Source organism: Lissotriton vulgaris, chromosome 8, assembly GCF_964263255.1.
Source record: "Lissotriton vulgaris chromosome 8, aLisVul1.2, whole genome shotgun sequence".
In the NCBI taxonomy this organism is placed as follows: domain Eukaryota; kingdom Metazoa; phylum Chordata; class Amphibia; order Caudata; family Salamandridae; genus Lissotriton; species Lissotriton vulgaris.
The window spans coordinates 1,007,813,182-1,007,838,557 of NC_141696.1; the positions used below are offsets into that span (position 1 = coordinate 1,007,813,182).

At 37.8% G+C, this 25,376-nt stretch overlaps 1 protein-coding gene across 5 annotated transcripts in view; it reads left to right on the forward strand.

The window, feature by feature from the left end:
• Positions 1-25,376, forward strand: part of DACH1 (dachshund family transcription factor 1) — a 595,151-nt gene that overhangs the window by 353,755 nt on the left and 216,020 nt on the right. For 3 of the 5 annotated variants that reach the window (XM_086934894.1, XM_086934897.1, XM_086934895.1), the window contains exons 4-6: positions 12,439-12,594; positions 15,774-15,946; positions 22,217-22,352. In XM_086934894.1, coding sequence (XP_086791020.1) covers positions 12,439-12,594; positions 15,774-15,946; positions 22,217-22,352 — 465 coding nt within the window. Of the gene's footprint in view, positions 1-12,438; positions 12,595-15,773; positions 15,947-22,216; positions 22,353-23,517; positions 23,584-25,376 lie in introns of all 5 variants that reach the window. The other 2 variants (XM_086934898.1, XM_086934896.1) reach the window with 1 other exon arrangement.

Consider the following 25,376-nt stretch of genomic DNA (forward strand, 5'->3'; position numbering starts at 1 on the left):
ACTACAGACACTCTAACCTATGGAACGACTTATACTCCAGATTCCAACAGAGTTCGCAAGATCATTTGAAAACACGGGGTATCTTGCAGACTGGCACAATGGATCTGCAGATTCCGAGATTTGCATTCAAACGTACCAAGATCCTTAAAGACATGCTAGTCCATTCAAGACCCAGACTAACCACCCCTAACCCACAACGCCCCTTATGGGGCTCCATCCAGTTAAAGGACACTACCCTTATGGGTCTTGTACAGTTTATACACTGACAGAGGTTAAAAAAGAGATTGAATTCACAAACGTATTTAAATGTGAGTTGAGGACACATACTAATTGCAACACAAGCAACTGCATTTATACCATCAAATGCCCATGTACCTTACGCTACATTGGGATGACCACTAGGGTGGTCAAAACTCGCATCATGGAACATCATAGCAACATTCACTGCCATAAACTGAACACCAAAATGCACACACATTATGATCAGAATAAACACACCCCAGACACTTAATGGTGGGCAGTAATAGAGGCACACCCAAAATGAGTAACAAAGAACAAAGGTGGATTTACCGACTTTCAACAGACAAACTGGGTTTGAATGAGGAAATCCCTTGGAGTAAGCTCAACAGAAAACACATTGCCCTATTAGCACCCATCAGGATCATAACCATTTGATAACCCCATGCTTCCAACTTGCACCATCATGGAGATCCATACCTAAACATTCACCGATAGTGCACCATGGAGATCCTTCTAATTCTTCCATAGCTAACCCTGTAGTGCATCACCATAATCCTAGGGTTCTAATGTTTCCACCATAAGTGTCCAGACCTTTATACAACCCGCCAGTTTTCCACAGTATAACCCGATCCCTACCTCGGGTCTTAGTTAGTGGATCGCTGTTCGGCTTACTAGGTCTTTTTAAGCTTAAAATCTTCCAAAATGATGCTCCTGGAATAACACCCAGGCATTAACGAGACTACTCCAACATTTCCCCTGGATCGTTAGTATACGATCTAATTTGTATACATTTGAGCATTCAAGCTGTAATCACTCCATAATAGTGACCTTTGTGGCCGCTTCTATAACAACCCCTTAGCCCCAACGCAGCCTTCCACATAGGTCCTTCGCAACACCCACTATGTAAACCTGATTTTCCTTTTAATTGATTTTGAATCTCATTTGGATCATTATCCACTGATCCAATCTAGACCATACATGAATAACAGCGTATGGTATACACCTTGGTATTCATTCGGTATGACACGCTTCAAAATGGTGCCCATTTACGCACTTTATTTTTCATAGCGAGACAGAAAAGTAAGCATCAATTACACACTTAAGATGGTGGACAATTCCACCCTTCAGTTTGCCCGGTGTATTACATTCTATTCTATGCTCCAGGCAGGCCCCACCCACTTTTGCCACGCTATGAAGTATGAAACATGTGGCTCCATACTCGCTCTTCAACCACCCCGATTCCAGCAGAGAGTGGGTAGGTCTGACAGCACACTTGCGGCACAGCAAGCATGAGTATTCTTTTCGAACTTCTGGCCACCACAGGAGCTCCTGAATTGACTTAATTTTGTCCTGGCCTCTTTGCACCGCTTTGAACTTATCTAAAGTGCTAGAAATATGCCTGTTGGTTTTCTCCTTTGCACGACTCAGTTTCGCGGCACTAGGTACTTGCCAGTGTCCTCCCTGCTGAGAGTTGTTGTTGATTGCTACCAACCCCAATTGGGTGAGTGTCAAATCCTTACTGCTACCATGGTGGTTGTTGTTCCACCACACTTTTAAAATGAGTAACAAACCACAACATCGCTTTTTAATCAACGTGCTTCAAACTTTATATTAACAATAGATCACAAAGGGTTTACTGCATGCCATGTTGCTCATGGATTACACTGTACTATATCTATGGTTTACATGTCTAATGTATAACAATTTGTTTTTATAGGTCGATCATCCAACTTCATGTACCACACTGTAGGTTTTAGGTTTGGTTAATCAGGGTCACATTATTAGACATCCAACCTCTGAGTAGATAGCTTTTTAATATTTCGGTCCTGATGAATTGCCTCTAGATCTTAGGACTATTAAGGCAAGAAACATGTTGACCACTTGACTTTGCGCCATCCCTGAACATTATTTCAGCAGTGCGCCACCCTTATTTTAATTAGGTTGGAGGTATCGCTGATTAGCACTCACTTGCACTGCATCCATCTACACACCAAGACCTATATCCACGCAGCACCCAATGGCACTTTGGAATACAAGATCTCCAGCAAAGAGCCCCTCATAGGGAGCCCGTCAGGTATTGCAGTGCCAACCTGACTAGGAGCATGCTCTATGATGAAGCATGACACCCAGCTGGGTGTGTGAAGGCCCTAATTCCAATAGGGAGAATCCCTTATTCCTCCTATATTTATGGACAGAGGACCACCCAGTCCTGTTGTCCCCTCCTTCTTCCTATCTTAGGAACTGTATATCTTTGTGTATTTATTCTGGTATTAACCAAGCCATTGAGAAGAAGGTGAGTTGTGCTCTGTGCAACAATTCAGAAAATCTCTTCTGACCATCAAACCACCTTTGTGTCCCATTAGGTACCCAGAAATGCAGTGGGAAGGGAATTGGTTTGGACTTGTTGGTTCCTGTTCAGGATGGTGTGGAGTCCAAGTATTTTATTGTATCATTTGATCATCTCCCTAAATGACCTAAAATGTGGTTTTTAAGATGGATGCCCAATCAGTAGTGTGTTTTTGGACAAAATGTGTTTTAGAGAGGGGTTGCCTACAGTGAATTTGACAGATAATGGACCCATTTTTATTTTGAGGTATTCAATGCATTCCTGAAGAGGAATAGTACTGTGTACAAAACCATGTTCATTTACCATCCAGCTGACAAATGTGCTGTTGAGCGCTTTAACAGGGTGCTAAAAAATACTATTCAACTGGTCAAGGAGGCTAAATTATCATGGTTTAAGGAAGTGTGGTCCGCTGTGGGGCCTACAGGATTACACTGTGCAGCTCCACAGGATTTAGTCCTTCAGCAGATTGTCGAGTATGAAGAACAATGTGGGATGGATGCACAGTTCTAAGAGGATGGAGTAGACCTCTGTTGCGGTTAGGGAAGGAGTGTCAAAGGCTCATGATACGCGTGAAAAGAACCACAACAAGAGGACTATCTGCAAACTTGTAGAGGTACAGATTGGTGATTGGGGTGGGTTAAACAACCTGCAGTTTATAAAAAGATCGAAGGGATATTTTTTCGACCTTTGCAGGTTGTCATGGTTTTGCTAATCTTGGTCCAGTTGATTGACTGCAAGGTGTGGCATTTCAGTCTCTTTTCATAACGTAGAGTAAGAAATCCCAGAAGTTGCTTCTGAGAGGAATGTGAGTAAGTCTAAATATTTGATGGGTGAGTCTGCTTCTGGGACTGGAAATGGAATGGTTGATAACAGAAGGGAAGTTTTGAGGACAGCCGTGAACAGTGTGATGGTAGTAACCAACTTCCATCCTCCTCTACAGAAAGTAGCGATGTAAGAAAGGGAGGTTTGGAATGCAAAATCACAAGACCCAAGGAACCTCATGACTATGTGTGCAATTGAACTGTTATTCTTAAATTATTTAAGGTTTTGTATTGCTCTCTATTTTTGGGAAAAGGTGTGTTGTATTGTATATTGGGTTTATCGTGTTTTTATGTGTCCTTAATTTGACCTTTAGGGATTTCTTAGCTAACTAAAAAGAGAATTTGAATTATATGCTGTGTTGTAGAATGTAGTAACAGCTCCATCTTGTAATCATCTGGTGTTCTGACAGGTTGATGGATGCTGCTTCTCTTGTTGCTGGGGTATTAATCCTACAATAAATCCTACTTAAATGCCATTGAATGTTTGGAATCACTGCAAGCAGTTGTCAGTGTCTTGTGTCTTAGGTGAATATTCTGAATAAAACAAGTAAGATTTGATGTATAATTGTGTTTTCCGTTCCAGTATTTGTGATTGTGAATCCCAGGGGGTGTTCCAAATGCCTTTATGTGTATTGCATATTCCCAATGTGTATGGAATGTATAACGGATTTGAGTAGGTGTGCGATAGCTTCATTTTACTTGAGGAATCCATCACTTTACTGATATCATGTAGCAAGATTCTGCTCTTTCTGCCCAGCAATCTGCCTTACAATCTACAGTTTTCTTTTTTGCCTCTTGATGTATTCTTTTTGTGCGCATGTGTTCTGTCCGTCGTATGGAAATTAATCTTATTCTGAAGATGTGTTTCCTCATTTTCAAACATGAATACATTCAATCAAGTATCCCATTATTCCACGCCAGCTGGTTTTTATCAAGTGATATTTACTTCAAAAAGCCAAGTTAAGCGGTATCATAGATTAATTCTCGATGCACTGGAAGCCTTTTTAAAGTAAAAGAGGTTTTGTAATTACTTTGATTACAGCAATAAAAATTCATCTTACATGTTTAATTTGCGGTATGCTGTCTTCCACCTTAGGAAACTTCAAATGCAGTTGATTTAAACAAGCGTGTGTGCCTCTCCATACCACTGTATAAGATTCTGTCAATTATAGGTAATTTCATAATGCAGTTTGTTATAATTTTTAATGAGTATAACATATCTTTTATGGGTGCCCTTCCTTGCTCACAGGAAGCACGGAAACTTCAAAAAGGGCATTGTCGTCCACAATTTCTTTCATAAATCATACTGCAAATTAGACATTTTTTAACATTCAATTTAAGACCCCCGAGAGACAATAAGGCTGCCAGCTGTGCATTTCACAAACTGATATAGTAATGTCTTGTTTGAATTGTTGAGAAAACAAATTAATCACGCTATATTGAAAATGTTGAAGCAAACCTAAAATCCATTTACTTATTGAAAAGTTGAGCAACAAAAACATACTGTATTTTAAATAGAGGACTAGGCAATATATGTATCACCGTAAAGCACTTTTCGTTCACATAGAGTAGCCATGGGTTGAATAACACTTTCTAGCTGTGGTGTTGTGAATATTGAATATGCACCTCATGGCGAGAAAATCACTTGATGCAATTGTCTAATATTACTTCCATTGAAAGCTATTGACGGAATAACACACAAAACTATATTTATATAACTTTAAATCATGCATGCAGGATTGGGGTGATAGTTTTGCATTCTCGATATTCCTAGTTATTGAACAGAGAACTTTAACGTATTTGGATTTTATGTCATTTCCAATGACTGATTTAAAGACAATAATGAGATCTTATAAAAGTTGGTAGAGCACTCTGCCATAATTTGGGTTGCTCTCACCTTGCCAAACTGATAGTTTCCTTGCTTAATTTATAATAGGGAAATTATTGAGTTTCTTACAGAAGTGGCTTAGCAGGCTTTCCATGACTATGTGTATATTATGTTTTGAGTTATTTTTCGATTTGAAGAGCATTCACATGGCTGTAAAGAGACCGTATAATAACACTAATTGTGGGGGACTATGACAAGTGAAATCAAAAACGATTTCCTGGAATACATACTAACAATTGGTATTGCTGGGATATGTGTAACAAGTTAAATAGGCATCAAATGACCAGGTCAATCACTCAATCAATCAATCAGTCAATCAATCAATCAACCAATCCGTCTTTTATATAGCGCAGCAAATCACACGTGAGTGTCTCAAGGTGCTGTGGTTTTGGCTACTGTGGGGTGGTTTCTCATTCAAACAGCCAGGTCTTGAGGTATTTCCTGAATTGCTAGAGCAACTTGGCCATCCTGAAGTGTGGAGTAAGGGAGTTCCATGTCTTGGCAGCCAGGTGCGAAAAGAAGCTTCTTCTACTTCTGATACAGTGGATCCGGGAGTGGGAGGCAGGAAAGAGGAGTCTGGTAGGTTATTGTCAGGCGTTTGTTGAGGTATGTGGCTCATGCATTGTGTAGGGCTTTGTAGGTGTGGGTCAACATCTTGAACTGGCATCTCTTCTGTATCGTGAGGTGGGGTATGATGTGGGTCCTTCTGGGGGAGGTTTTAGATGAGTCTAGATGCTGTGTTCTGTATTGTCGGAAGTCTCTTTAGGAGCTGTGTTGTGATTCCAACATAAAGTGTGTTCCCGTACTCTAGCCTGATGGTGACAAGGGCTTGGGTGACTGTCCATCTGGAGTTGGCTTGCTGCCATCTGAAGAACTTGCAGAGCATGCAGAGGGTGTGAAAGCAGGCAGATTAGATGGCGTTGACCTGTTTTTACATTGAGAGCTTGCTATGTACAATGATTCAGAGGTTGTGGGTGTGGTCTGCTGGGACCGGTGGTGGGCCAAGACTAGTGGGCCACCATACATCGTTCAAGGTTGCGGTGTATTTCCCAAAGGTCCTTTCTGTGATAACCATCAAAAAAGTTGTGTATCATTAACATAAGTAAGTTAGATTTTAATCAAGACATGAAGAGGATCCTAGCAAGCATACTGACATGTATTAAAATGATTAGATATAAGTATTGAAGAATGCTCCAGTCAAGAAAATGTCATAAATAATGATGCTCAAGACCCAAGACTTTTCTCATTGTAATTGCCCCAGCGCGATCATTTTCAAGGAAGTGATTCAGTTGATTGTGAACACTATTCAATGTTCCACAAGTAAATCACAGAATGATGTTTGGAGAGAATAATGTTTTAATGTCTTTACTTCTTTCAAACTCAACAAATATGTTTTGTACTGTCAGTCTTTGTACTCAGGACAAGGGATGGCCACTTTCATGTGTGTTCTTGTTGTTCTTAAACTTGTTAGAGAGTTGTGATGGAATATATCAGAAGTAATATTCTGAATATAACAAAACCAAAGTATAACAATGGGAGCCACATGCATCATTCTGTTGTCTTTACCCTTAAAAATACAATAAACATTTATCATGTAATTATAAGGAAATATAAGCATCAAGGCATATTGTCCTTGCTCTTGATATCAATATAACAAATTGATGGAGTATTATTTTCAGGCCATCTTCTCCCCACCATGAAGTCATTACAGGAGAAAACCTGGATTGTCGCCCTTTCTTCATATCATTTTAATTTGTGTTGGTGGTTGTGTCGAGATAAAAACTCATTGAGGCTGCTGTTCTTTCGGGATTGTGAGATGGAGTAGGATGAAACTATCATTGATTGGTTTCATGGTCCTGCATGTCCTATATGGCCTGATTCCAGTGGGTCATTTCTCTTTTTGGGATTATATCTTAGAATACAAAGAGGAAGAAAATGTTGTGAACACACATTTGATGAATTAGTACTGTGGGCAAACTCTTCATATTGAGTTATGGTCCCACTGTATGTAGATTAGATTACTAGTGTCCTAATAAATTGCCATAGATCTTCATAGATAAAAGAGGGCAATAAACATGGTGACCAACTGTAGAGAATAAGGAACATTATTCCCTTATATTTATCCATTAACAGGGACTCTCAGAAGAAAAGCACTCAGTGTGGTACCTCAGTTAATTTTAGTTTCATTTTCTCACTTATCTACAGTTTTCAAATCAGCTCTTCACCTACACAGAACTTCATCTACTGCAAATTGAGTAAAAGAACTCTGCCAAAGATCCCCTTCTTAGGAGCCAGTTGGACATTGCTGGTCCAGTCCAACAATGAGCTGCCCGAGGATGAAGCATGGCACCTCCAGAGATGGGCGATGGCGTTTGCTCCATTTACAAAACATTCTCACAACCACTTACCTATCTAGGTGTATGAAGGAAAGTGGGCTTCTATTGCAGTACCCCCCTTCTTACCTGGCTTTTGTTAACCAGCTTCCCAGTACCAGTGTCCTTTCCATAAAACTAAACACCAATTGGCACCAAATCAGTTACCCCTGTAAGTTCCTATGTGTACTCAAGATGGTCCTCTGGGGCTACAGCTCTGATTGTGCTACCCCAGAGACCCCTCACCAAGGCTATGATCTCTGCCATTGCAGCCTGCGTGTCTTGGTGCAGACAAAATGCAGAGTCAACATGACACACATTCTTGTGTGCCATGCCTACAGACACTGCATGGGATATAGGTAAGACCCCATCTAACAAGCCTCAGCCCTAAGGCAGGGTGCACTAAATCTGCTTTGAGGGCATACCGTCATGAGCAGATACGCCCCTGCAATATCCTTATCGATATCTGGATATTGTAAGTGACCAGGGAAGCCATAATAAGTACATTGGCTAGACACTCATCATTACAAAGTCCCCAGCTCTATGATGGCTTCATTGAAGTATGGGATCTTTGGTACCAAACATCTAATCATAATAAATCCTGCACTGATTCTATGTCAAATGTATTACAAATTGCATACAGAGGAACCCTTATCTACCAAACCTTAGTGTGTCCACTGACTGGCATAAGCCAGCATGCTACCGCCAGACAGTGTTCTGACCTCATGGGATGAGTGCCTGCCTGCTCAGAGGTCCAGAACAATGCCTTACCTGGGTTGGAGGTGTTCACACCTCCACTGGTCAGGAAGATCTATTTGTAGCATGGAGCTTCAAAGACAGCAGAAATATTTAGAAAGAATAGGAGGTGTCCCCCCCCTTTTGCCAACTCCACCCCTTAGGTGCTTGATGTGAGGTAAAGTAGACTTTTCAGTGCCCACCATCTTAAATAAGGTGGGATTTATCCAATCAGGGATAGGACTATCGTCCACTCACACAGGAGGTGGGCATAATACAGGCTGTAGACACCTCAGGTTAAGGTGGCCATTGACCACTACCTGTCGCTCCCTCATAATGACCCTAAATCAAGTATTTAGGTGATAACCCCAGACCCTGCTCTTCAGTTTGGGATGACCTAAGAAGAGCTGGACACAACAGAACCACACCAGTAGAGAAGACTGAGAGAACTACTGCCTTGACCCCACCCTACCAGCCTGCCTGTGGCCCTCGACAATCCTGCACCATTAGGTGACTCATCCTACAGCCCAGCCACCTTCAAAACATTGGGAGGACTGACTGCCTTCGACAAAGATCAAGATCTCCTGAGAACAGTGGGCCTGTTCAAAAGTAACCCTATTCAAGCAAATACTCTGAATCTGAAGAACCACAAACCCCTGTTCGCAGTTCCAGCTCTGCACCCATCGCCTCCGGCATGAGTCCAAGTGGCCCACCGATTCCATTGAGGTTCTCTAGCAATCCAGAGCCCAAGATAATCTTGGGTTGACCCCTCCCAGACTCCTCGACATCACCTGCCGCCTCTGCATGGAGACCCCCTCAATCACAACCTGCTCCAGTAAGCCTTTTCTGATGACAAAAGACACAGCTGCACCCTTCTGCCCTAGGCCTTGGTGAAGAATACCAAAGGTGTCTCTCCATCCCATAACATTGTAACTTACCTCTCCAGCTGTTGGTTTCCTTTGACCAGCCTACAAGCCTGAACCTGCAGCCCTTTTCTGATTTGGTCTTTCTCCATTGCTTTTCATTAAGCACCCAATACTGTGTTGGCACCCTGCACCCAGCTACCTCTGTCCTGCTGGTGGTGTATTCTTGGTGCTGCTTTGGACCCTGCCCAGTTCTTGCTTCAACCCTCGGAGACTGGCTCCCCAAGCCACTGCTACTTACCTGTACGCAGCTTCTGTTTGATTGTCCCAATCGTCATTAGTTTTTATTGAGCCCAACACTGTATTTTCACCGTGCACCCGGCCACCACTGTGCGGCTGGTTGTGTACCATTGGTGCTGAACTGTGCCCTCCCTAGTACTAATCTTAACTCTCAAAGACTGATCTTGTAAGTCGATGTTACCTATTTGTAAGCTGAATGTTTTTTTCCTGCCATAAGTTAATATTGCAAAGTCTGAAAATTGCACTGTGTCCCCTTTTGGCATTGAAAACTGTTACTGCTGTAAAACGTATTTACCTTAGACAAAGTTCTGTCAAGCTGAAAAAACAAATATAATCCAATGTTATTTTTTTACATTTTTGTATTGGATTCATTAATTGCATATGTGTCTCATTTATTGCCACTATGGGGCCGATTCCGATTTGGTAAACTAATCGTACGACCGAATCGAATCCGTAGCAAGGGAAAATCCGTATGACACGGACCCTCACATTGAATAATACGAATCGTAAACATGCTGTACGACCCGACAAGTACGATCCGGACCGGGGAATGAGAACGCGATTCATACGTAAAACATCGCGTATGAGCGATTCGTACGGAGAGCCACACAATCACATACACACAGTACCCCTACAATCATGGGGTGTACGCACCGTACCCCTACACACCGTACCCCTGCAATCATTGGGTGTATGCACCATACCCCTACGCACCATTCCCCTGCAATCATGGGGTGTACGCACCGTACCCCTGCAATCATGGGGTGTACGCAATGTACCCCTACGCACCGTACCCCTGCAATCATGGGGTGTACGCACCATACCCCTGCAATCATGGGGTATATGCACCGAACCCCTATGCACCGTACCCCTGCAATCATGGGGTGTACGCACTGTACCCCTGCAATCATGGGGTGTACGCACCGTACCCCTACGCACCGTACCCCTGCAATCATGAAGTGTACGCACCGTACCCCTGCAATCATGGGGTTTACGCACCGTACCCCTGCAATCATGGGGTGAACACACCGTACCCCTATGCACCATACCCCTGCAATCATGGGGAGTACGTGGTTCAAGTCGAAATCTGCTTTTCCCGACGTTTTGAGCTCATATACAAAAATAGTTGTACAGAGTGTTGACGAGACAAATCATACTTGCTGGGTCGGAAAATGCTGCTTCGATCCATAAGGACGTTGCATACTGTGTGTTCCGAATGCGATTCGTACGGATTTTTAAGTCCTATGGTCTTTCGTACGATTCGTACTGAGATCTGCTTTGGGTCCGAGTTGTACTTCATCGTACGCACGGGGACATTTAAGGGCACGATTCGTACGGGAAATATGCTCCCTACAGCTATTTGTAAGGGATTTTACCGAATCGGAATCGGCCCCTATGTGTTCAACAAATGCTTAACACTACCCTCTGATTAGCCTAACTGCTCGTCCACACTACCACAAAAGAGAGCATTAGTATTATCTACTTTAGCCTTTGTAAAGCCTCTGAGGATCCACTGGACTCTCTGCACACTATACCTCTTTTTGGTATTGTATATAGAGAGCCAGCTTCCTACAGTGCATAAATAGTTTCCCCCTGGGATTTGGATAGAAACAGCCTGCTCTATGAGTTTTGATAATTATAAGCGGTAGTACGTATACTGGACCTTGATTACTCCCTGTCTTTCCAGTTCCTGTGGTTGTCTAAAGATAACATAAAAGAATGGTGAAAGAAAATCTATTCTCAAAATCAATGATACAAGCTAATTGTGTTATGAAAAGGGTGGAACACTATAGACCATGTACTGTGCACCAACTAAGGGGCCAAGTACATTACTTTACTAACACTGTTAAACATCATTTTGTCAGCTCATCCTTTTGAAACAATTACCTAATGCTATATTTATACATATTTGTTATACATACAATAAAGATGATAAGAGTACAGCAGTTACTCTTTTTAAGTTAGAAATTGTATATGGTATATAACATTGTGCTAAATTCTAAATGCTAAAAGAAAGTTTAAAAACAATGTTTTTAAACTTTCTTTTGTTTATCTATTCTTATAAATGGCTGATCCATGTGAGGTTAAATGAAATCTCCCATATGAGTATGATCAATTGGTTACCATTGGATGCTATGTTAGGGCGCATTTAAAATAAAATTACCTACTAAAGAGACCTTTACTCTAACTGCGTGGACTAAATGCCTTGAAGTATCAGCATGCTGTAACAATTCAATGTTTTTCATCTTTTCAATTGCACATAAGACCCCTTTTGGGATACACAACTTCATGAGTAAAAATTGTGCCTTTAGCATATAAAATGTGATTGAAAACACATCACATGCATATTATCCAATTTCACTTTTAGGAACAGGTCTGATATGAAGCAAGTTTTTGCCTCCTTTAAGTGGTCATCTATTTAATTGCACTCTTTGCTTTACCAAGTCATATAGCAATTACCCACATTTCATTACCAATATCTGTGTTTCATGTATGCTTCTTTTGACAGTATAGATCATTTTGATGAACATATATTTGCTGTAAGTTACCATCATTGTTGTTGATAATAATAGTGATTACCACTATTATTATTGTGATTTCTGTTGTCATTCTAACCTGGGTCAGAGAATTGAAAGGGTATGCAAGTCCAGTGAAACCCAACTGAGTTAATATTCCTAAATATGATATAAAAACCATAAAATACACCACCTTATATGTCAGGACAAGCAAAGTCTTTCTACTTGGCTAAATATGATCCACAGATAATGCAAATTTTCTCTGCCAATTGTTATCCCATGATCTAGCTTGCAGTTTCAACCATTCTAGATGTGGAACTTAACAGCATCCAAATAATGTATATTCATTCCTACAGGCAGCAGTGATGGTTCTTGGGATAAAGAAAGACTCCAGTCTCCCCCTGCCCAAGGATCACAGGCCTCTGTGAATCACGCCAACATGTCTGGACAGCATAATCTTGCCGTTAATCATCCTCTCAATCCTCTTCAACAGAACCGTCTCCTGTCAAATGGTAGGGGCTACCATTCTTCATCACTAACAATGACACATTTAATTTTCATGTTTCGCACATAAATAAATGCATCACATACACAGTTGTCTTAGAGCCATTTGATTGATAATTAAGCTATTTGAGTTGGGTGTGTTTGTTACAAAATGTACATTATAAACATAAAGTTACTGCAATGTTTAAAATCACTAAACAAAGAACACATTGTTTATTTACATAGTTGTTAAGGCTGCTTTCCTGCAGCACTTTTGGCTTATTATTAATGTGGTTTTATAGTAGTGTACATAAGGAAGCAACCAGCCAAAATTCCTTTGTGCATGCATAAAAAATGTGTGCATAGGAAAGGTATACTTTTTTCTTCTGTCATTTGATTTCAGTGCATGATCCCTAGATTAAAGGATGTGACATGCTAGATTTGAGAGGTGTGGACCTATCTTCCCCCTTTCATGTCAGTGCATATCATTTTCTTTTTCCAGTTATAAATTCGGGATTACAAGTACTAAAATGAGTAGATCAACAATTATGGAGGAGCTACCCACATCTGAAATGAGACAACCTTTGTTCTCTGAGCAGTTTCTGATGACATTAACCATGTGGCTATATGTTACATTGTGAGTTGTGAATTTCAAATTGGCTTGTAAGATTCACAAGGCCACATGTTACAGTGTCTCAAATGAAGATCAGGTGGACCTTTTGTTATCATCTATGGACTTAACTTGCAATGTATCATATGTTTTAATGTAGCGATACAAGTATAAATGGACTATCTGTATCTGTATGAAATCTTAAGGGTACAGTGATCTATATGTTATAGTATGGGTGTGGGAGAAATGAGTACCACAGAAAGCGGGAACAATATGCTTCAGCTCAGGGACAGTCTTTTGCATAAACCATGGGTAATAGTATGGATGCTTCATATTCAGTGAACCAAGTATCAGAACTTCAAAACTAAATGCACATGAACTGTGTGTCCCAAATGAGAGCCTAACATCAATTGCCTTGCATGTCACAGATATCATAGCAGACTATATTTTAGTGTATGAGCACTGAAGTTCACACAGATTGTATTTTGCAGCCCAGGGACAACATGTGAAGTGGATCCTATGTTAAACTATGAGAACTGATGTTAAAGTTGCACACTAATGACAACACCAAGAAGTCGTTCGTTTGGATCAAATAGATGAGCATGGTGACTGATGTTTAAAAAGCACATTTTATAAAGAAAACATTTAGTTAAAAGATTCCGTGTTAACATTCACATAGGCCAACATTTAGCAGTGTAGCATATTACATAGGAAAGAACGTGGGGTTAATATTTCAACATTTGTTTGAGATGAGCTTATGTTACAGTAAGATGACTCATGTTAATGAGGAAAATATGAATATTATTGATTTCAATAACAACAATTATTGTTGAGGCAACATGGAATTACACAGTCAGTTGTTTGCACTGTAATTTTTATTACAATAATATATAATTATTATTATTATACTTGTTATTGTTAATATTGTTAATATCATTACCATTATTGTTATTATTTCATAATTATTATTGTTATCATCATATTGTAGAACTAGTATTTTTGGCATTGTTTTGATGTTTTATATTCTCAGTGTTCGTATTATTATTAGTAGTAGTTGTAGTAGTTGTAGTAGTAGTAGTAGTCGTAGTAGTTGTAGTAGAATCACCACTAGTGATAGCAGTAGGGATGGTGAGCAAAGGAATTGGCAGTTTTATGAAAATGTTAAGCATTTCACATTGCGTGAAGTATATGTGAAAGTAAGTGCCATTTAGGAATATGATTAAAATGATCAAGCAAGAAGGTAAACAATGTGCAAAAAGTAAGAGGAAAACAAAGAATATAGGTATTGGTGACTGAGGGATTTATTGCCTCATTTCAGAACACTGTTGTAAAGGAAATATACCTTGGATGTCTGTGTGTGTGTGTTTTTGTGTACCTGTTAGTGCTCAAGACAGTATTGGCACCACATCAAAAATTGAAGTAGCTCAGTGCCCTCCTACACTCTTCTGAAAATGTGTTAATCTTGTGGGACAACAGAAGAAAGAGAAAGAATCACATACAGTACATATTAGGTTCCTAGTTTTCTCACATGACTCTTCCAGTGAAAAAGTGACAACATCTTCTTGTGGTGGTTTGTAATGTTGTATAAAGTAACTCATCCAGTCACAATAGTCCACTATTTTCAACAAATGAATGAAACAAATAGTTCAGCTGTTAGATGGAAATGCATTTTTGTCAAAACAAATGTAGATTTATTCAGAACAATTCAATGAGTGACAAAAGGCCCAAGAACACTTTAACATAAGTTAGGCCTTGCAGTCAATTCATTTCTTTAAATGTGTACTCCCACAAACTATATTTCATAGAATGTAGAGTGTATACAGTAGACTACTTGCAATGTATTTCTGTTAAACTAACTAAACCTTTTTCTTATTCTGACAACATTCAAGCTACTTTTGCATAGTTGAACTATCTGCTGTATAATCTAGATCCCGTTTATCTTTTGGGAGTTACTACAATGTGGAATAGAAACACATATATCAATGGTAGAAAAGTCCCTCACTCACATTTTTGTACCCATTTCCTTCCTTCTGGTTACACATAGCCATTACACAGGATCAAAAATTTGACTTCCATAGTCAAGTTTTCACTTTCTGATTTTCTGTTTCAACTCTTTTGAAAAAAATCTGTTTTATTCTCACTGCCTGGAGCTTGCTCCTTTCACTCATTACTCTGTTTGGGAAAATATATGCATGTGCACATAGGAATGCTGTTTGTTTTGGTAAACTGTAGAACAGTACTGGCAAAGATAGTGTTATTGTCCTGTCATATTTTGCTCTCATCCAGTAGTTCATGAATTTGTAGTGGTACCAACCCTCATGTGTTTGCACAACTAATTTACATATAATGCATTTCTGTTTTGTGATTAAAGTATGACTATTTTGATTCACTGCCTATCATATGACACCTTCTAAGATACCATCATATTTCATCATACTGTTGATGAATACGTATCAAGTACTGCAACTCCCTTTAAAGGAAGGAGGCATGTATGCCCCTTTGTTATTTTAGGAAGATATATCTCTCTTTATGGGCATGTACTTTACCAGAAGTGTATAAAATAGCTGTTACGTTCTTTGCTTTTTACACTTTTTACAGGACTCGAGCTTCCTTTTATGATGATGTCACACCCATTGATTCCTGTCAGTCTACCTCCAGCATCTGTAACAATGGCAATGAGCCAGATGAACCACCTTAGCACCATTGCTAACATGGCTGCCGCAGCACAAGTACAGAGCCCACCATCTAGAGTTGAGACATCAGTCATTAAGGTAACTGGATTGCTTCTGTGTTTAAGCAGAAATCTGTGAATTGAGTTAAAAAGTTTTTGACTATTGCTAGTATTTAATTCAACAAATATGAATCATTGACGGGATACGTGTTGTGACCTTCACTATCTCAACATTATTTAGCTAGCTATGACAAATAGGCCCAAAATATGCCCAATAGAGTGTAGATAATAAGTAAGCATGCACTACAGTGCTGTAAGACTATTATGTATGTAATAAAATGCAAAGTTTGAGTGCATAGATACTCAATGACCCTGAAATACTGCAATGCAATATATGGCCATAACACATATTTGCCATTATGTATTTTGTATCATAAACATATGTTTTGATATTCACAGTCTTCCAATTAGGTATAAATCTATTCTTCAGGTGCACGAAAAAATGCATATAATTCCTGGGTATGAAAACCTGCTGTTTTGATTATGATAGATTCCAAACATATGTGAACTATTTGAAAGATTAATTTATATTATCTTATATTTTTTTGCGCGTATCAAGTAACTGTAACTGTCTGCAACATGCAGTCACCCGTTACAGATTTTCTGGTGAGACAAGTGAAAATGGAGAGAGATAGAGAGGAGAAATGGAAGGAGAAAGACAGAAAGTTAACGTGATAAACAATAGTGCATGTGCTTGTAAATAATATTATAACATTGCTATATATGAATATATTTGTGATAATGACTCAGCTTTACCTTAAATCAAATGATTTTAGAAATATGAGTGTTAACATTGACACTTTAAATGTGGGAACCATCGGTCCTCTAAGTGGCTTGAGAATTAGATTTCATAAGTTATGCTGGAAGTGCCTACCATTCCCTGTCTTTACATATTGAAAGACTATTTGAAGTTGCCCTTTCAGAAATTAGATGGACATTAGATGTCTCTGTGTAATAGAATGTTTAGATATATGAGTGGAATGAATAGGGAGAGTGCTGCAAGAAGCTGGAACAGCAGATTGTTGCAGTCATGAATCACAAAACAGTGTGACAGCCATGACCTGGGGATGCTTTCCACCTGAGATGGCTTTAATCACCTTCATATGGTTTAGAAGACTCTTCTTGTTAGCGGTTTCATTACACCTGGAGACTATATAGAGAACCAAACCGGAATGATAGAGTAAAATGTCAATTTTTCTTTCTTTTGAAATGTTTTCACATTTTCTACATAAATGCTTCTATTTCTGTTTAGATGTATAGCTATGTAAATTTAACATTCGCATCCAAATATTCGATCATGCACATTGTTGAGTTTTGACAGCTGAGCGTACTTTTAGCGTGTTGCTTCATTTGAATATGTGGTCGAAAGGAAGCGGGAACAAATCTTTTCATTCTGGATACAACTGAATTTAAATTTGTGTTGCCTAGTTCTCAGGGTCCTTGACAATTCAAAAATGGAAAACCTAACACATATTGCGATCAATGAATCTCTAGTTATACTGCACACAAGTGTTTGCAAACATGTATATGTATATTTCCACATCTGCCATATATCATTGTCCATATGATAACATGTGTTATGAAAGTGGGGTTCTTGACTTTCTTGTACATTTATATTTGTGCTATATGGACTGATGTTTGTCCTGTGAAAGTGAATTCAGAGATTTCCCATTCCATATGAATACCTGTATTTGGCTCATTCTCATTCTCCTTCAATTTGTCTCCCTATTTTAGGACTCAAATGTGATGCAATGAGAAAAAAACGTATTTCAAAATGTTCACTCACCAATATTAGATACACATAGGTAGGACCCTAGCAAACTGGAGAACAACAGTGCCATTTTGTACAGGACTTCTGATTACCTCTAAGGCTATTAATAATCATAATACAGCATAGATTTACACGAGATCATAGGAAATTAATCATCCTTTTTATCAATTCCTTACTCCCCAGACAGGAAATAATTGTGCTGTTCATTATTTAGTTTAGAGAGGTTTAAAGTCACCTGGTCCAAATTACCCCTGTGTCTTTCTACTGATCTCTCCCTAAATTTTAATTAGGATTTTTACTGCTCACAACCATAATCACATGTTATACTTTAACATTGGGAGGAAATGACCACAAACTATAGCCCAAGAAGAGGTGGACTCCCCACACTTCAGAACTAATGGCACTATGTGAGAATTTAAAATTTAATAAAACATTCAGTGAAATACCCTTCCATTAAACCTTTGAGAAAACCTAGCCAATTACATCTAATACCACATTTGTCCCTTAAATATCTGTGAATTTTCTTGGATGCATTCCAGAGTCTACAAATATTTTACAAATTTCGAGTATGACTAAATATCTCGCTATATAGGCACTTACATTGTTTACCAGTACAGAAGAAGGATGGCACTGAAAGGCCTGTGCACTTTTTGCCAAACTCTCAAAGTGGCACATGTCCATGTAGGCAAGTATTTATGTTTCACATGAAACACAACTCAGAAATTAATAAACAAACTACTGCCTGCTACGAAGGTGATACAAAGGCATATAATCGTTTTAATAATGTGTAATTTGTATTCCGTGTGGAAACAATAAACAGATATATTCTACTTTAGGTGCCTACTCGACTGCAGCAATACAGTAAAAACATATATTACCTTTTGGGATAGCACTCTACACCTCTATGGCTTTGTAACCTAATTAAAATGCATCACTGAGTTTCAAGAACCTGCCCTCACTGGCTCTAAAAAAGTCAGAACTGTCTTGCAAGTACCTTCCATTCAATGTGGGGTGTACTAAATAGAAACAAATGCTAAATGTTGCTTCCTAATCTTACGAGTTTTTACCAAATAAGGTTAGTGGGATATATGAAGTCCAAGCCACCGAAAATATTTGGCAATTCAGAATTTATAGTAAGGGGGAAATAATTTCCTATAGTCTTTGTGCCCCATTCAAATATCTTAAATCAATACTATAAGCAAATGGAGGATACTGAAACCGGTGAGCAGTCAAAATATCAAAATAAATATCGACCTACAGTAATATCAAGTTGATAATATCGAAGGGACAGAATATAGATGTTAAGAATATCAATGGACAGAATATCGACCCTAAGGTAAGTAATATCGATTTTTTTTTTATATCGATGTGAGTAATATCGAAGTTAATATTGATATCAAATATATCGATGTTACTAATATCGATATTTATATTATTGTTAGGTATTTTATTATGTATTTAATATGTATGTGTAATTTGTTTTTTGTTAAGTGTTTTACTGGTTTTAAAATATATGTATACACTTTTTATATGTTAATAATGTTTTTTTTTAAATAAATTTTGTGTTTTAGTACCTTAGCGGGTTGTGGGTTTATTGGGGCATAGGGTGGGAACTAATTAAATTATACTACATTAATTATTAATTTTTAGGAATTATAAATTAATTTAAATTAATTTTTGCATTTAAGTTCTGTAGCGGGTTGTGGGTTTATAGGGGAATAGGGTGGAAAGTAATTTAATTATACTAAATTAATTATACATTTTTAGGATTATAAATTAATTGCAATTAATTTTTGCATTTAAGTTCTGAAGAGGGTTCTGGGTTTATAGGGTAATAGGGTGGGAAGTAATTTAATTGTAATTAAGTAATACGTTTTTTCTTTTCTTAGGATTGATAGTTATTTTATTGTTAATTAATTATTAATTGGTAATTAATGTTTATTAATTGGTAATTATTTTTAACTAATTGATTACTTGATAATTATGTTAAGTGTATTATTTTATTATTGAAGTGTGTTGTACGTTTATAGGGGAATAGTGTTGAAAGTAATTGAAATCTAATTCAGTAATTATTACATTTATTGTTGGGTATTGATAATTAATGTATTGGACATTAATTATTAATTGGCAATTATTTTAAATTATATTTGTTTAGTTATGAAAATTAATTTATTGTTGTTTAATCAATAAGTGGTAATTAAATATCATTAAATATTATTTATTGATATTTCAATTAACATATTAATAACTAATTATTAATTGGTAATTCATTCCCAATAATTATTATTTCTTGGCATAGAAAAATATTTAATTGTTCAACATTTTTTAATTGGTTAATTAATATGTTTTTTGTTATGGGAAATATTGTATTAATCGATATTTATTATTTGGTAATTAGTTTTTATTAATTATTATTTATTGGTAGATATTGTTAATTTATTGTTAATGAATTATTCATTGGTAATTATGTTTGTAATAATTATTTATTGGTATTTGTAAATAAATTATAGTTATTTAATAATTAAATCCTTAATTATTAAAAAACAAAAATTATTTATAGGTATGTTAATTTTTAATCCTGCACTATCCAACACTTCCCCTACTGTTGCACTCTCAGGAGTGGTAATAGTAATTTCAACCTCCACGCTATCAAACACTTTCCCTACTGTTGCACTCTCTGGAGTGGGAATAGTATTTTTTACCCCTACGCTATCCAACATTTTCCCTACTGTTGCACTCTCTGGAGATGGAATAGTAATTTTCCCCCCTTCGCTATCCAACACTTTCCTTACTGTGGCACTCCCTGGAGTTGGAATAGAAATTTTTACCCCTACGCAATCCAACACTTTCCCTACATTTGCACTTTTTGGAGTGGGAATAGTAATTTTTACCCGTACGCTCTCCACCACTTTTCCTACTGTTGCACTCCCTATAGTGGGAATAGTAATTTTAAGCCCTACGCTATCCAACATTTTCCTTACTGCTGTTTTTTGGTGGTTGAAATAGTAGTTTTCTTCCCTCCACTATTTAATATGTGTTGTATTAATTTAGCTAATGTAGTATATAATTCATTTTAAAAATATTAAAAGTAAATACATTTTTTGAATATGTTATAAATAATTATTTAATTTTTATTTATGTTATTGTTTTATGTGTATAGATATAGTTGTAATTTATAATACTGTTTTAATCATTTATAAGTTATTGAAATAATTAATAAAACTGATTAAGTATATATATATATATATAAATATAAATTATATGTATATGTTCACTTTGTTTTATTAAATTATATATATTACTTGTTAATGTACACTTTATGAAATATTTTTAACTATATTGTTTTTATTTATAAGTATAATTTAGTTTATTTTACACAATTCATTTACCTAAAAAAACTACAATATTTTTAATAACGATATTTTTGACATCAATATATATATATTTCGATATTTTTGAACTGACCATGTTGTAGATAGGATGTCGATATTCTTGAGATCGATATTCTTGCTCCGATATATTTTTAGGTCGATTTTTTGACCTTCGATATTTTGACAGTGATCCACTGAAAACCTCATTATTGGAAATGTGAAATGTCCACATTTTAATTTCCGGCCATTAACTAAGCTACTTCTGGCATAGGCCTGAAATAAACTGAGAATTATATTAATGTTGTAAACATTCCACATGTAAGAATAGAGCAGCTTTAATCTCTAGAAATCATTCATATGAGAACTTGGGGAAAATTTTATTTCTACGTATTGATCTTTCAGGGGTGCATGGCCATACGAAGGAACCTGGTCTTCGCAATAGTTTGTCTGCATGGTCACAGAGCTTCTTAGTGACTTACAATATCCTTATACTGTGCAGCACGAGGTACTTTATCCCATTTACAATCAGTCATAACCATTTTATAAATTCCAGAAAGGGACTTTATCAGGATTCTGCCACCTCCCCAGCATATATTTAATTAGAGAAGAACACATTAACCTAGTATGTTTTTAGTTTATAGACATCCGCTTTATGGTTGAGAATGTATGAGTGCATCCTTCTCTTTATTGATTGTTAATAAATAAAGAAAACTTCTAAATTTCTAATGATGATTTTTGATTTGGCTTTCATTCCTTGTTTTGGAGTTTTCATCATATTTCCAAAGTGTTACAATGTTCAATTTGAAGCATTTCAGCAGCCCACACGTGTTTCGCCCTTACATGGTCATCTGGACCTGGGTTTTCTCAAGGCTGCAAAAGATGTAAAAATAAACTGTGATTCAAGCTGTCAAAAAGTCACTCATAGCCAGCACCGAGTGCTATGTTTCAGGAAGATAATTTCTTTGTGGCGACGGTGTCACATGTTCTGTAATATTTAAAAAGGAAATTGTGTGGTGATATTGTGACAGGGAAAGAAAAGGGAGAAAAGAGAGTGAGTAAACAGAGATTTGCAATCGTGCTGGCAATGATATATGCCTCCTAAATGTAGAGGCTAGTTATCTGATTTATATTTTTTCATTATTTTTGTTTCGTATGTGTTTTTCTGCAGGAGCGTGTTCCAGACAGTCCATCTCCTGCTCCATCCCTTGAAGAGGGGCGACGGCCAGGCAGCCACCCATCCTCTCATCGAAGTAGTAGCGTCTCTAGTTCTCCAGCACGGACTGAGAGCTCATCTGATCGAATCCGTAGGTCCTACACTGACTTTGACACATAGTTACATTAAACATTGTAGAGAGTATCACCAAATCCATTTTCTGATCACCATAAATATTTGCTAATCTCTGAAAATATTTCAAAGTAGAGATGAAATACCATGGTAAAATATTATCATTTGTTTGCAATGCTGTACTATAGCATTAGAGCCCTATGCTGAAGGCTGTAATCATTGTTAATGGTCTGTTTCTATAAGGAGGGTCAGGGCCTTTAACAACTGGTGGGCCATACAGCTGAAATAGTATTAGTGAAATGGCACCCACTGAGGGTAGGATACTGTAAAATATACAGGTCGAAACAGAAAAATAAGCATTGGAATGCTGGAGCTGAATATTTATGTAATTCATTATTGGCTGTGTGCCACTTCATTATCGTTGGGGCAATAGTAGTTCTACAGAAGTAGGTTGAACAAGATTACAGCTCTGCCAGGCATGCAGTTAAACCCCAAGTAAAAAGGCACTTTCAAAACTACCTATCATTTTCCATAGCAACACAAATACTTTAATATTAAAGCTTTTTTATTAACTTGTGATTGAAACACCAAATATTTTCTATGAACTTCAAATATCAAAATGTAATGCCTAGGTTGGTGTAAATAATAAGCAAATACCTACCAAATGAATCTCAACAGTAAGAGAAATACTGAGTAGAGCCCAGTGTGAAAATAATGACACATTTACATTGGGAGATACTATCGATAAAGTGCAATATTATTGAACTTTTCCAATATGAGGAGACTTTTTTATGTTAGATTATATAAGGGAATATGTTGTTGGTTAGATCATTAACAAGGTTTAGGTATATTGTATTTTGATAATGTGTAGCCTTAGGCACAAGCTAGTTACCAACCATATGAGATGTGCAGCATTCTAGAACTATAGGAATGCACATAGACATATACATGTAAATCCAAGTAGATGGAATCAAACACACACAAACAGTGATATGTGTTATATTTTCTTAATATATTATTCACTCAAGAGTGCATTCTTTTGAAACGCATTCACTTTGTTCAAAGGGTCTATCTGTTATTTTACCCAATATTTATTTCTAGTTGATTCTGTAGATATGTAAAAAGTAAACTGAATATTAATAAGCACCAAACAATCGTGAGGGTTCAACACATTTTTCTTTCAGCTACTCTGCCTCATTGCTTCTCCTGGGACTCACTGCAATTCTACCATGGAACTCTTTTAAAACCAGGTGAAAAAAATATATATTTCCAAATCTTGTCTATTGAGCTGGTAGATTTTTTTATCAATTATTTCAATCATTGATAGGTTCAAAATAGTCCAAAATTGGTTTGCCTAATTTTGCTTCTAGATTTCAAATTCCTACAAGAGGTGTGTAAAATTTGATACGGTCAAACAATTTTGTTTTACATTTGAAAAGTTATGAAGTATTATTGTAGTGATCATTTTGATAAAAGCAGTGAAGTGTTGTTTCAGATTCTGTGATGTGCAGTGGAATCCTTTATATGTTCATCAGGTATTTGAGTTGTGCACGAGTGGTGCTGACAGTTCCAATGCATAATGTACAATGGCAAGCAATTTAGGACTCACCATACATTTTTAGGTTCAATAGAAAGTGCGGAGGTAAAGCCTAAGCAATTTGCATAATGTTAATATTCTAGTGGTCCAAGAAAGCCCAACCACATTTTCTATCTTGTGGTAACATATGTGTAAGAAATAAGAACTGAAAGCCCCACTCCAATAATAAGCAAAATCCTTGTCAGGGTGAACCACAAAAGTAACTAAATTAACTTGTACACCCTCTGGTAACTTGCCACAAAAACAGTCAGGCTTAACTCAGAGGCAATGTGTAAAGTATTTATGCAGCACTCCACCAGTGATAAAGTGAAAACAAGAAAAATCCCAAACCAATAAAGTACATTTCAAGTATTGTGTTAATTATTTGAGTGGGGTTTCCATTTTCTCACCTAATAACCTGATTTTTTTACAATATGCTACATATGATTGACAGAAAGGTGACTTTTCAAGAGAGGAAATTAAAAAAAGTATCTTCTTTCTTAAATACTGTAGTAAATGTAATTACTTTGTTGGCACACTTCAACTGCTTTTTCTAGTAAATTTAATGGATCACTCTATGGCCCCTATTAGGATGGCGGGCGGGCTTTGCCCGCCTGCCATCCTCACGGTACTAGGGACCGCCCACCATAAGGGCGGGGGTCCCGTGGGGGCTATTAGGATGCGCCTGCCACAGTTGGGTACCCACCCCGTATTCTTAACATTGTGGCGGGCGGTGCTGAAAGCACCGCCTGCCACAATGCTAAGAATACATCTTGTGCATTTCAAAGCAAAACGTGACATGCACCACGCGGTACATGCCATGTTGTTCCTTGAAAGGCAGGGGGGTACCATAGGTACCCCACATGTGCACCCCCCACCCCCTTCCAGAGTCCATGGGGGTCCGCAACTGGCCCCCAAAGCAGACTCCGGAAAGGCATCCAATACAGCACATTGTATTATGGCTGGTGGTGTCACACAGACACCACCACTATTTTGCAGTCTTTTCCGCCCGGGTCGCAAGGCAGAAAAGCGGCGGGCGGTCTTTCCGCCCGCCGCAGACCCCCTAGCCATTCTAATATGGCGGGGGTCATTTCTGCAGGGATGGTGGGCGGATCTCCCACGCCGGGCCGGCGGTGGCTACCGCCAACCTGGCGGAGGCGATCCACTCATCATCCTAATGGGGCCCTATATATTTCTCTTGCAGGAGTCTAGTAATGTTCCCAATTTACCTGGGATGGGATTATTTTCTCAAGTGGTTATGTGACAAATAAAACAAGTGCAATAGAATCCACCTGTCAATCGTCTATTTGAAAGTTTATAATGCAGGATTTATGAAAATAGACCAGTTCATAAGTGATATAAGAATGCTGACCAAGAATGTGTGCAACTATCCATGAGTGTTCGGAGATCCTAAGTCATCTCATTAACAGATGATACAAGTTGAAAACAAATTAAATGGTTTGTCTT